Raw genomic sequence first — 13,775 nt, forward strand, 5'->3', positions numbered from 1 at the left:
CATTGTTCTCAATACCCAAGATATGGAAACATCCTAAATGTCCATCAAGCAGATGAATGGATAAAAAAGATGTTGTATATATACACATGGAACATTATTCAACCATGAGAAAGGAGGATAGCCTGTGATTTGCAATAACATGGATGGACCTTGAGCACACTATGCTAAGTGAGATAAGTCAGACAGAGAAAGACAAGTACTGCATGATATTACTTATATGTGGGATCGAAAAAAGTCAAACTTGGGACTTCCCTGGTGGCGCAGTGGTTAAGAATCCGTCTGCCAGGGCACATGGGTTCGATCCCTGGTCCAGGAAGATCCCACATGCCACGGAGCAACTAAGCGCATGTGCCACAACTACTGAGCCCATATGCCACAAGAATTGAAGCCTGCGCACCTAGAGTCCATGCTCCACAACAAGAGAAGCCAATGCAATGAGAAGCCCGCACACCGCAACGAAGAACAACTAGAGAAAGCCCGTGCACAGCAATGCATACCCAACACAGCCAATAAATAAATAAACTAATAATTAAAAATTAAAAAATTAAAAAGTCAAACTCCAGGACTTCCTTGGTGGTCTAGTGGTTAAGACTCCATGCTTCCAATGCAGGGGACGTGGGTTCAATTCCTGGTTGAGTAACTAATTTCCCACATGCTATGCAGTACAACCAAAAAGTAAATAAATAAATAAACAAATATAGTAAAAAACAAAAAGTCAAACTTCTAAAAATCAGGGTAAAATGCTAGTTACAAGGGGATGGGGGTAGAGAAATATGATTGATATTTAAGGCTACAAACTTGCAATGAGTGGCAAATTAGCCATAGAGATCCAATACGGCTAACTGGATATAGACATAATGGATATAGACAATAATAGTGTATTATAATTCTGTAATGTGATAAATACAGCTACGTTGACAATCATATTACAATATATAAATGTATCAAAGCAACACATTGTATACCTTAAATTAACATGATGTTATATGTCAAATATATTTAATTTTTAAAAAATATCAAGGAACGATAAATGAAGTATAGTCTATCTTCATGGGGAGACATTACGACCAAGGCAGCTATTCTCTCTGGCTCACCTGTTTTCTCCATTCCAAATTTCCAGGGGGAAAAAAGAATCTGATTGGGATTATTATAGGTTATGGGTCAACGGTCAGCCAATGGATTGGCTACATTTGTATCAGGTCCCCACCAGGGCTGATTCCATGGCCAGGTGCAAGGTCATGAGGCATGCAGGACTGCTTACTTCAAGGGCTATGCATATAGGTACTTGAAAACATGTCTATTACACTTACCAGATGTTCGATGCCTTTCTGATTTCATGAAGTTGTTAAAATTTGCACGATTCTACGGTTTTCCAAATGACAGAGCAACCTGGATACTTCAGATGGAAAAAATGTAGGCAACCCTTACATAAACTGTGACAAAGCTGAGTTTCAACTGCTTTCCCCAATATGCAGAATTTTATAGCCTTAGCTCTGAATATGATAACTTCATGCCAAAGCACATACAGCCAGTTCTTTTCACACAGGTCCCCTCCCTCATAGAGGAGTAGAGACAGGTCCTGATAGAGGTGAGATCTGAGGCCTTTGTCTCTTAGGAGGTTACATGGCAGAAACCTCTATTCCATTACCTCACTTTTCCACATTGAACCTCTAGTCCCATCTTTTTCTAATTACCTCCCAACATTACTGATTCTAATCTTTCAGTGCTGGAAGTCAAATTCTTCCAAAGACAAAGAAGGATTCATGACTGTTGGCTTTTCTTAGTGTGGGAGGCACTTTAGTAGTCCAAGACTACAGTCATGACCATGACATGTATCAGATCCTTTAAGAGAGAAGGTTCACACACTATATAACTATACCATGGGGTAGAGAGTTTCACGTGCCACAGTAATACACTAAAGCAGAAATAATCCTCTCCAGAGGGGATAAGATCAGGAAATTTTCAGAAAAGGCTTTATAGGTAACTATTTGGCTGGGCCTCTAAAGGCAGAGGAGGATTTGCATATTCAGAAAATGGGCTGGAGGTGGGATACAGCCAATTCTGCAATCCTGAATAGAATTATTATTAAGCTCTAGCATCCTCTCCCAGGACAAGTTTATTCCATTGCTCTCTTTCCCTCATTTGTCACTTGCCTCTGTTGTAACATTCTTTTTGAAAACAAACACCACCACCACCACCACTCCCCCCCACCCCCAACTGCCCAATCAGTGTGCTTTGTGGAGTTTTTATCTTCACTGCTCCCACCTTCTCCATAGGCATCCAAGAATGAGAAAAGAGACAGGGTTCCTGCTTTTTCTCTTTTCCTTGCTCCCTTTGCTATTCTTTTGTCAGGAATTCACTACCAGTCATTATGGGTTAATATGAAAATAACAAACATTGAAAAGTTACAAAGTTTTCATAATCATGAAAGATTCAGGTTGACTTCTTTCTGAGATGGTAATTTAAAAGTTCTCTTGGATTTCTGGTGTTTACTTTTGTTCTTGAGGATGCCCCACCGTCAGCTGAAGCAGAGGCGCCACTGTCGACCTCAATTTCCCAGCAGTTAGACCCACCAAGGTGGTGTGGCCAGCAGGTGAAATGCTTCCTCTTCACAAGTAAATAATCTGCATTTCTATGGACCCTCAGGGTGGGAGACAACAGTTTCTGCCCTTCACTGGAAATCTGGAATTAAGGCATTGCAATTTGCAAGCAAATGGCACTTTTGTAGAGGAGAACTTTATTGGCAAAAAGAGTTAGGGTTTTGAGGGCAAAGAGCACAATATTCAGAATTATTTCAGTTGTATTCAAGGGCAGAACATTGGAAGCGAAAAAACAGAGCCACAAGAAATTCCCTTCCAACCGTTTCTTGGTGAAAAGAAAAGCCAAGAGATGGGTATGGAGGTAGGATAGAAGGAAGGTGGTGTTACCAAAGGTCAGAGATTTGTAAGGTGTAGGAAAAAAATTTCGGAGGAGAGGATGTAACACGTGATCTAAGAGAGCAATTATAATCAATTGAGGGAAATTCTAGGGTGGGAAGATGGCCAATGTTTAGGAGCACAGTGGAGTGTGGGCTCAGAACAGAACACTGGCACCCTTCTCAGCCAGGACTAAAGGAAGTGATGAAGTGTGAAAACTGAGACTGAGGTTTAGGAAAGTTAAGTTGAGAAATCTCATGGTGGATGCCTCAGTCAAGTAGGAGGTAAGATCATTTGCAGAAATGGAAGAAGACCAAGTGCAGTGGAGGCCTGAAGAGAGCAGAAATAGGACAGATTTGGGAGAAGTGCCCTGAGTAATGTCCTTGGATCAGTCTCCTGGAATAATCACCCTCCTGATGAGGAAAGGAATTTAAAGAATCAGTGAAGACCCAGCCAAGTCTGGATAGCATCAACTTTTAGTGGAATAAGTGATTTCTTTCTGTAAGTGTGTTCTTATTCAGCAATGCTCGGTTGTGCAGGAGCAAGTTAAAAAGAAACTTTTCACTGAAGCATAAGAATGACTAATAATAATAATGATAATAATAATAATGATGAATGACAGCATTTTAAGGGACATTATTCATGGTAGATTTTAGTAACATTTTAATCATTACAAACACGAAATACGTAATATCAAAATACTCATCAAATATGTGATCTGAGAAAAATGCAAAAAAAGATTACTGGAGTAAAAAAAAAAATCAATTAGTTCTTGTTTTCTTCTTTCTATGCTAGCCTAAGGTAAGGAAAAAGAAATATCAACGTTTTTCTTTCCATTCGACACATCTTCCATCAATTATTATTTTTAAAAAAAGAGCAAGTCATTGGTATCTTGATAGTATATTAAAAATGAATATTATTTATAAAAATTTGCATTTTGCATTTTCTATTCTCCTATAAACAAACACCAAAAAGAAAACAAAAGGCAGAAATTGAAAGCATAATGAGCTAATTTCCATGATGTCAAGGCAGGAGACAGCACTCTGAGGCCCCTGCTGATTTCTTCCCAGTTCTGGAAGTATTTAGAGGCAACACTCATATGTTCAGCTGCTTTGTTCCACAGTCCAACTCTGCACAGGATTACTGATGAAGTTCAAATTTTACTATAAATTGTGAAAGATGTTTTTCTAATCAAGGTACCATATTCACAATTCTTATCTATTTTTGTAATTCTCAGTTATGGTAAGATAAAAACCAATAGCAAAGCATATTATCCAACTTAAAATTTGGGATAGTAGTTAGATATATGTAGCTTGCACCCACATTAGTCTGCTTCTCTCAACAAAATATTTGTAATTTCCAAAATCCTATCAGCCTTTTCATACAATATGGTCCCTCCAACCTGAAGAGCATTAACATAAAGAGTCTTCTTACCAAAGAAATTAGTATTAAAATGGCAAAATCACCAAAAGGAAGGAACAGAAGACTATCAGTACTCAATATAATAGAGCAATACAATGCTTAAAAGTCTAATATGTTCAGGAAGTTCTACTTTAATAGCTAGTACCCAAATATGAAAGTTATTTACAAAAAATTTGATATTGACAAACTAGAACAATGTGACTTTAAATGAAAGCAAAGCACTTGTAATTAAAGCTCAAAATTTTTTGTGTGATTCCATGCCTCTGTTCATTTCCTTATCAAATTTAAAGATAAACTGGAAAATACCCAGAAAACAAAATCCATTAGCTGTAATCTATTTCCTTTACTCTCTTGTGAAATCATCAGAAGGCATGAAGGATCAACTCTATCACCTGTGTCTTTCCCCAACCCTGTAAACTCTTAGGGGAAAGAGCATGCACCTGTCAAGCTCATAATGCAGAAAATATCTTTCAGTGGAGAGACTAGAGGTTTGCTTTGGGAAGCAGAAAACACATTATCCCATGCATTGACTAGATGACATCCATCATACAATACGACAGCCTGTTTCTTCTTCAAAATATCATCCAAAGGAAATCATCTTTGAGCCTCCTGCAAGTCCTTAAATCCCAAATTTTGAGGCAAGATCCACTCCAGAGAAGGGGGAGTGGTTGGGAAGAACAAGTAGAATTCATGTGGATCAGTGACGTCAGCAAGAAGCAATGATTTAAGGGATGGGGTGCAAACTCACCTGGAGAAGCAGAAGCTGCACACATGTCAAAGGTCAAAGGGCAGAGGCTGAGGGACTCCCCAGTCGCAGGAAAAGTGAAACGCCCACTCCCAGGCTCTCAAGGATTCACATAGGAGCTCAGCTGTCCCTGCCTTTGACACGACGCACAAACCCTACCATTCACAGCTGGGGTTGACAGGAAGGGAAAGCGAAGGCTGCCCCAATTTCAGAGTCAGCACTCGGGAACCCCCCGGTAGTTCTTTCCGCCACCCCCTTCCGCGCCCACAGCCAGAGACACCTTCATCCTCACTCCCCACCTTCTTCAGGCCCTCTCTCTCTTAACAGCATCGGTCTCTATGGCAACCTGAAACCTCAGTTCCCATTGGCCAGTTCAATATGAGGGCCGGGCCAATGGGGAGGGCCAGCCTTCTCCTTCCTACCAATGGGGTTGGCAGGGAGCAGGTCCGGAGACGGCGGCGTGCTGACGTTCCCGGGAGCCTGGGGCTGGCTGGGCCGGCGGGCTGGCGGCTAGGCGGGCGGCGGCGGCCTCTGGGCAGTAGGGGGGGCTCCGGGGCTGAGTCCGCTTCGACGCCGGCCGCGGAGGCGGCACCATGGGCAAGGGGTAGGGGGCGAGGGGGCCGCCGCCGCCGCCGGGGGTGGTGGGAGAGCCGCTTCGGGGTAGGGGGCGGGTGGGGGAGGGAGGGGCGGGCAGCCGCTCGGCCGCCGCACTTTTTTAATTTTTTCGGGTGCCGCAGCGGCGACCCCTGGGCGCCGATGTTCCTGATCCCCGGAGCGACGACGGCTGCTGCCTGACCTGGAAAGTAAGTGTGCGGGCTCGCGGGAGGGCGCGGACACTCCTGCCCACGAGCCCCCCGGCCCCCGCGCCCGAGCCGAGACCTGCCTGCGGGGGGCGCGGGGCGGAGGGGCGGGGGTCCGGGGCCAGGCGCCTCCCTCCCGTTACTCCGTCCGCACCGCCTCGCGGCCGCCTCGGCTTTCCTGCCCCGCCTCGTGTTCCTGCCCGCACTCGCCTGCCTGCTCCCCTCCCCCCGGCAGGCGCGCAAGTTTCACCCTCCATTTGCTTTTCCCGGCGCTTACTCTCCCTCGGTCTCCCCTACGTGCCGCGCGCGACTCCCCCCGCACGTCGGCCCTTTTGGATCTCGGGCCCCCAGCCCCAAACTTGAGCACCACGCCGGGCCGCCTGGACGTCTGCCCCGGTGGCTTCCCCGCTCCTGCCCGCCTGGCACGCCGCCCCGCGCCCCCAGCACCCCTGGGCGCCCGCCCTCCCCAGCCCCCGGGGCAGTCCGTCCCTCCCTCCAGCCCCAACTCCTGCATCTTGGCCCCCTCCCCTTCCTCCCACGTTCCTTCTGCCTGTACTGTCGTGCGTTTGCCCTTTGAGTCCCGCGCTTCTCGCGGGTCCTGCCCGCCCCCCCCCCCCCATACACACACACCCGGGTCCAGTGCGCCCCTCTCTCCTCACCGCGTATCCTCACGCTCCACCCCTCCTGGTTCTCCAGCCCCAAGCTTCCCCGGCTGCCCTCTTGCGCCGCCGCTTCCCTCTCTCCCTGCCAGGAGTTGAAGAGGAGCTGCGGCACCCCGCTGGTGGATCGCGTGTCCTTGCCCGCCGCCGGGGCAGCCCAGTCCTCTCTCCTTTTCCCCCTACCCGGGAAGCGAGGGGGTGCGCGGCTGGGCCGAGATTTGGCTGCGTGTTGGCTGAGTGCGACAAACAGCGAGCGCGGGCAGCAGAGGCGCCGCGGCGGCCGTGGCCGCGCGGGGCGTAGCAATAAGCAGGTGTGTGTGTTCGGGGGGGACGCGCACCGCGGGCTCCTCGGCCGGCGACAGATTGTGCAGGAATGCGAGGAATGCACCAGGGGCATAGTCCGCACGGCCCGCCGCGGCAGAACTAGCGCCTTCCCGGCCCAGCTCTCGCCGAGCAGCCAGAGGTCACCGGAGCATCTTCGGAGCTGGTGAGCCTCGCTCCACTCCTTTCCTCCCCTTGCTTTTCTCCATGCGGCAGAGAGGGCGGCGGAGGGGAAGCGCGGCAGTTCTGTCGGGCTTCAGCTAGCCTTTCGTCTTGGATTTTGCTGCATTGGTCTCCAGGACCGTGAATTCCGGGCTGATGGCGGTGTAGCCAAGGTTATTGATAATTGCACAAGGTTCTCAGTAAGTTTGGTTTGCAAGGTTTGAATAGTGCCTGATTTTTACGACGGTTTTTTTTTTTTTTAAACCTGCAGGAGAGAGGGTGCGAAGGTTCTCAGAGTAATGAGCTTGCAGGCAACGTATTTTAGCTCTATCAAAAAATATCTGTTAATGCTCATGGACGGGGATGTACTTCAAGAGAGAACTTGAATGCATCACTTTGCTGTCATAAAAATTGTAATTTTTTTTCTCGCATACTGGGCTGTTTAGACCTCTTATAATACATGATGAATGGAAACAGAGAAGCAGTGTTTGGTCAGCGATGGGACAGATAGGGCTGTCTGGTACAGTTAAATTCGGGGCGTGTCAGTTACCATTGAAAGTAACACGGGTACTACAAGATCATGTATATTTCAAGATGTGATTTATTAGTTGAGGTCGCAGTTCTTTCTTTATTTGTTACTGAGTTTGACCGAAAAATAAAAATACAGCTCTACAACTTTTAAAGAACGGTAATTATTTATGTGTAAAGTCCAAAATGATTGGTATACAGTTTTGGTCATATTTTATTTTCCTTAATGCAGAAAAGCAAATTTTTGACAGAAGGTGCTTTTCTAGACTTGGGCTTAGATTCTCTTATTTTAAAGGGAAAGTAGAAGACTGTTTCTCTTTTTGAATGTAGTGTATTGCTGTAGAAAATATCTTCATTTCTGGTACCTGTGAAAGAATTATGGAAAATGGTAACATGAAAATGAGAACAATTGATGTTCAAAATAAGTGTTTCTGGATTTGGAAAAGCATACTGTTTGCTTTTATTTGACACAGTTTGCTTTGGAGGTTGAATTTACTGTAACCCTCTCTGCACTTGGCTATTTTGTATCAGATTCAGGAAAATAGTAAGTTGATTGTCCAACTGTCTTCTAACACCTACTGTGTAGGGATCATGGACATTGAAAAGTATAAGACGAGATCCCTTTATTTAGTTAAGAACCCAATGGAAAGGGAAAATAGAAAAGAAAAAAACTTGTGCTGGGTAAGATTGTGTCTTTTGTCTGCTACATTGTTTTTCAGGTGTGTTTATAATAAGTGGACCTTCTAGTTTAGAGATTTAGCTCTAAATTAGAGTTAGTAACACTGTGTTGGATATTGGGAAGTGTTTGGAAATGCCAACAGGAAACTTATTATGTAACACAGACCTCACAGCAGAGTTTAACATGTGCATGTTTGATTTGATGTGAAGATTAGAAAGTAAAAGAACATTTAATTTCACTGCTACATGAGAAATTGATATAGCCCATTCAAGTATATAGAGAAAGTCTGTGTGTGTGTGTGTGTGTGTGTGTGTGTGTGTCTGTCTATGTGTCTATGTCTGTGATTGGCTCTATGAATAGTGTTACATGCTTCAAGTAAAGATAGGCTTTCAGTTAGAAATATATGCTATTTTTTATACATATTTGAAGAGAGGACGTTTTAAAAGTGGTGATCATTCACAATAAAGTAACATAAACTGTTTCAATCAAAGTACATGCTCTCCCCAACCCCCACTGTTATATAAGAGAAGGTGCTGCATTTCATGCCTTGTATGTTATATAGAAGATTCTAACCTGGGGGACGAAATACTGTTTTTGGAGGGAGATAGAGGAGCAGGGTAGTGATGAAAAGCATGAGAGAAGGTAAGCAGAAAGTAGGAGCAGCTGGCATTCATCCAGGGGGGAAAAAAAAGGCTATTGCTGCATTTAGAAGTTGAATAAGCCAAATCTAATTCTGTGAGTAATTCTGACATAATTTGAAGTTAGGGAAACTGCTACCAAACTCAGTTCAATAAAAACTTTAGCAATTGTATGACCTTGAGTATTTTGACTGTGTATATTAAATCAGAATTGCAATTTTCTTACTTTTCTATACAAATTGGGAAAGTAAACTCAATTTAAAACGTTTACATTTACTTAATTTTTGAAAATCCAATTATTGCCAGTTTTCAGACTGAGTTATTTCCTTGCTGTTGATCGGGGTTGATTTAGGTAGAGAAGTTTCATAACCTGAGTGATGTTGACCATTTAAGTCCAGTGCCTTGCCTTACTGCTTTGAAATATTAAGATATTTTGAGAATGCTCCATAGCTAATTTTTTTTTTTTCTATTTCAACCAAGAGGTATGTTCCTAACTTGCTTCATTCCAAAGCGGACGTTATTCCTTCATCTTTGACGGGAAGATGAAGTAGACGTTATCCTAGGGTTCTTATAAGGCTTAAACATTCATGGAATTGTATGTCACTTTGGGGAACTGCCTTCACGCCTTCAGTGTACTGGGAGATAATTACTTCCTCAACGCGTTAAATGGTTTTGTAGTGCCTTTCCTGCACTGAAGGGGGAAGAAGAATCGAATTCATAACACCAATGGACTGGATATGGATATGTTAGGAACATTAAGTAACTATTTCATGCCCAAACTGTAACTACAAATAGCTGCAAACAGAGAGAGAGACAAAGTAAAACTTTAAGTATACCTGGATACTTTACAGCTTTGCATACTGCCAGTAAGTGATAAGTTAGCAAGTCAGTTTGATCCCCAGCAGTAAAAAATAACAGGCATCTTTTTAGGGTAAGGGGATCAGGCCCTAAGTCACATACAGCAATAATTCATGTACTTGCTGGTTTCGGTTGAGACGTTGTGCAACATTCAAAAGGTGCTCCCACTGTCACTTTAGGAGTTCAGCGGAATTCTCTTCATCTTTTGAGGCTAACTAAACCGGGGACATTACCTGATGCTGCTCTTCAGTTAAACTTAGAATACTACAGACATTCCACTTGTCATTGGTCTGAGTTTTTCCTTTTTATAATTTAGATTTACTTTGATATACCAATAAATGTTGGCTACACTGTTGATCATTTCATTATTCATAGTCTTGATAATATAGTTTATTATGAGTCATATATAGTGATTCATTGCAGGTGACAAAATGTCATTAGAGATTGGACTGTAAATTTTAATACTATAAAATATATAAATTAAAATATGGAAGTGTCTGAATTATTTTGTCATGTCATTGTGAAGCATTTTTACGAACTGAATGTTGCCTAATGAGTGGTTAGCCTGTAGGCTGATATATAATATAGCCCTCACAAAGTCCAGAACTCGAAAATAAAGGGTGGGGAGGGAGGGAGTCAGGGGAACCAGGAACCCTCTTTTCATCAACAGTCAAGGCATGTTTAACTTCTATAGTTATTGTCTTATTCAGTATGAGTTTAGCGAGTTACAAATATCCAAGGGTGTTTACTCTGCTCTTCCCTAATCTGGATCTCTATCCCACCCCCACCCCTCCACCCCCTGCCCCAGCCAACACACACTCACCACCACCACCACCACCACCACCACCAATGCATCTGTCTGCTTGGAGAGGCAGAAAAAGCCCCCTTTCGTGGGCTACCTGTGTAGAATATAGAATTCGGTGCCTAGTGTTCCAGATTGAATTTAGAGCAGATGTGGGGTTTTGTTATAAAAATGATATTGTATTTGTATGAAAGTTAGGTAAAATGTGAGATTGAAGAGGGGCTGTCAGAACACTGTGCAGGCTTGGCGGGCCTGGCCTGAAACTTGGAATACAATTTTTCATGGACACCCACAGCCCATTTACACATAGACTTTTATAGAACACTGGGTAGGTGGTATCTGAAATGCTGGTCCACTGTTAGCTCTCTCTTTAATTGCAAACATGAGAAGGAGGTGAAAAGCACACCAGGCCAGAAATTAGGAGATCTGCCATTAAACCTTATGATCTTTAATATTTGTGTTCCAGCTTCCTGCTTTTGAAGGTGCAGGGTTTGGATTGCATTGATCTAAGGTATATTTCAACTCAAGGTTCTCCAAGTTCTCAGGGGTTTTTTTGTTTTAAGAAGAAAGGTTTCATAAGCATTCCTGTATATAATCACTCCTATTTTCCCTTCTACCCCAAATCATAACAACAGGAAGTTGGAGTTCTCTTTTGAGACTGTTGAATCTCCTTCATGTTCATCTTAAATAGCTTTTTTTTTTTCTCTTTAACAGTATAATTTTGGGAAGAGAGGGGAAGGGAATAAACCATGTAATGTTTTTAAGGTCTCTATCTACCCCCATCCCAGTTCAAGGTGAACGAAGGTCCTTTAGGCCAGGGAAAGATTTCACCTTCACACTGAGTGAAGCCCTTGAGAAGTGTCATTATGAGGCAGTGAGGCGTTGTAGTTAGCAGCCAGAGTGTCATAGTTCAGTTCTGGCTCTTCTGTTTGATGGGTGTGCAACCTGGTAAAATATCTGATCTCTCTGAATCTCCTTTTGCTCATCTGTCAAACAGAATGACAGAACCATCCACCTCTTATTGTTGTGAGGACTAAAGGAGTTGATTGTAAAGCACTTAGAACAGGGCCTAGCTAAGCGCTAACTCTTGTCATTTTTATTCTTACATTGTGGTACTTAATGATGCTTTCTGTAGCATCTGCTATATGCCAGGCAAATTATTGTCTTGTTTTCTGTGATCTTGGTCAGTATGATTATAAACCTAAGCAAGGTATTTCAGGGAAGAAATAAACTACTAAAGTAAAATTATTATGAGCTTGATAGTTTGCAAGAGATTGCTTTTATTTTATTTATTTAGTTATTTTTAAGAACTTTTATTGAGATACAGTTAACATACAATAAACTGCAGGTATTTAGAGTGTACAATTTGGTATCCCAGTCTCCCAATTCATCCCGCCCCCCAGCCCTCCCCACTTTCCCCACTTGGTGTTCCTATGTTTGTTCTCTACATCCATGTCTCTATTTCTGCCTTGCAAACTGGTTGATTTGTACCATTTTTCTATAGTCCGCATATGTGTGTTAATATGCGATATTTGTTTTTCTCTTTCTGACTCACTTCACTCTGTATGACAGTCTCTAGGTCCATCCATGTCTCTGAAAATGTCCCAGTTTCACTGCTTTTTACAGCTGAGTAATATTCCATTGTATATATGTACCACATCTTCTTTATCCATTCATCTGTTGATGGACATTTAGGTTGCTTCCATGTCCTGGCTATTGTAAATAGTGCTGCAAAGAATTGGAGTGCATGTGTCTTTTTGAATTATGGTGTTCTCTGAGTATATGCCCAGCAGTGGGATTGCTGGGTCATATGGTAGTTCTATTTTTAGTTTTGCAAGGAACCTGCATACTGTTCTCCATAGTGGCTGTATCAATATACATTCCCACCAGCAGTGCAAGAGCATTCCCTTTTCTCCACATCCTCTCCAGCATTTACTGTTTGTAGATTTTCTGATGATTCCCATTCTAACCAGTGTGAGGGGATACCTCATTGTAGTTTTGATTTGCATTTCTCTAATAGTGAGTGATGCTGAGCAGCTTTTCATGTGCCTCTTGGCCATCCGTATGTCTTCTTTGGAGAAATGCCTATTTAGGCCTTCTGCCCATATAGTGATTGGGTTGTTTGTTTTTTTGATATTGAGCTGGATGAACTGTTTATATATTTCAGAGATTAATCCTTTATTGATTCGTTTGCAAGTATTTTCTCCCATTCTGAAGGTTGTCTTTTCGTCTTGCTTATTATTGATTTATTTTTAAAGGTTATCTTTTTTTAAAGTTTTTATTTATTTATTTATTTGCTGCATTGGGTCTTCGTTGCTGTGTGTGGGCTTTCTCTAGTTGTGGTGAGCAGGGGCTATTCTTCATTGCAGTGTGCAGGCTTCTCATTGCAGTGGCTTCTCTTGTGGAGCACAGGCTTGAGGCATGTGGGCTCAGGAGTTGTGGCACATGGGCTCAATAGTTGTGGCACATGGGCTTAGTCGCTCTGCAGTATGTGGGATCTTCCTGGACCAGGGATCGAACCCACATCCCCTGCATTGGCAGGTGGATTCTTAGCCACTGTGCCACCAGGGAAGTCCCCGAGATTGCTCTTAAAGAAGTGAATCCAGTAAAATAAACCAACTAAGGGCTTTTATAAAATGGGGAAGTTAGACCTTCCTTGGGCCGGTAGTACCTAGAGGCATGTAAACACGAGTAACCAACATTTGTAGGAGGTTTGGGTAAACACATCTTAATAAACTGTTATGTTTAAAAGGTAAAGACTGATAGTATTATACACTTACGAAATGTAAAACATACCTTTTAAATGTGTATGCAACTATTGCATTTGTAATTCTAAGTGGTAGTCATTTTATACAATGTCTGTTCGTCAGTATATGAAGAAAGTGTTAGCCAATTATGGACTAAAATGCACCTTGTAAATAAAGTCTTTAAGCTGCCTTTTCTGTCTGAAATTCACACTTGAAATTGGCAGGAAACTACCAAAGCAAGAAAGCCTAGAAGAAAAAGTTTGGAAGATACTTGATGTAAACCAACAGGCAGTGGTTTAATAGATACAAAGAGTCCTAGACCTGGCCATGTTACTAAGCTGGTGTGTCTCCCATGAGCAAATCATTTAACTCCTCTGGGCTCTGGTTTTCTCATCTTATGAAATGAAGGTATTGGACCAGATGCTCTCTAGAGTCCTTCTAGTACTTATATTTCACTTCTCTTAGCACAGCAAGTATTCTCATTCTGTTGCATTTTTTC

The 13,775-nt window shown here is 42.9% G+C and overlaps 2 protein-coding genes across 16 annotated transcripts in view; one reads left to right on the forward strand and one right to left on the reverse strand.

The window, feature by feature from the left end:
- LOC130859552 (coiled-coil domain-containing protein 148-like) overlaps positions 1-6,954 on the reverse strand; it is a 93,260-nt gene extending 86,306 nt beyond the window's left edge. The window contains exon 1 of the mRNA XM_057747085.1: positions 6,542-6,954. Coding sequence (XP_057603068.1) covers positions 6,542-6,938 — 397 coding nt within the window. The 5' untranslated portion in view covers positions 6,939-6,954. The remainder of the gene's footprint in view (positions 1-6,541) is intronic.
- PKP4 (plakophilin 4) overlaps positions 5,737-13,775 on the forward strand; it is a 236,260-nt gene continuing 228,221 nt past the window's right edge. For 11 of the 15 annotated variants that reach the window (XM_057747073.1, XM_057747064.1, XM_057747077.1 and 8 more), the window contains exon 1: positions 5,747-5,885. The gene's annotated coding sequence lies outside the window, so the exon portion shown is untranslated. Of the gene's footprint in view, positions 5,886-6,859; positions 7,029-13,775 lie in introns of those variants that run through there. The other 4 variants (XM_057747066.1, XM_057747069.1, XM_057747065.1 and 1 more) reach the window with 3 other exon arrangements.

Source organism: Hippopotamus amphibius, chromosome 8, assembly GCF_030028045.1.
Source record: "Hippopotamus amphibius kiboko isolate mHipAmp2 chromosome 8, mHipAmp2.hap2, whole genome shotgun sequence".
Lineage (NCBI taxonomy): Eukaryota > Metazoa > Chordata > Mammalia > Artiodactyla > Hippopotamidae > Hippopotamus > Hippopotamus amphibius.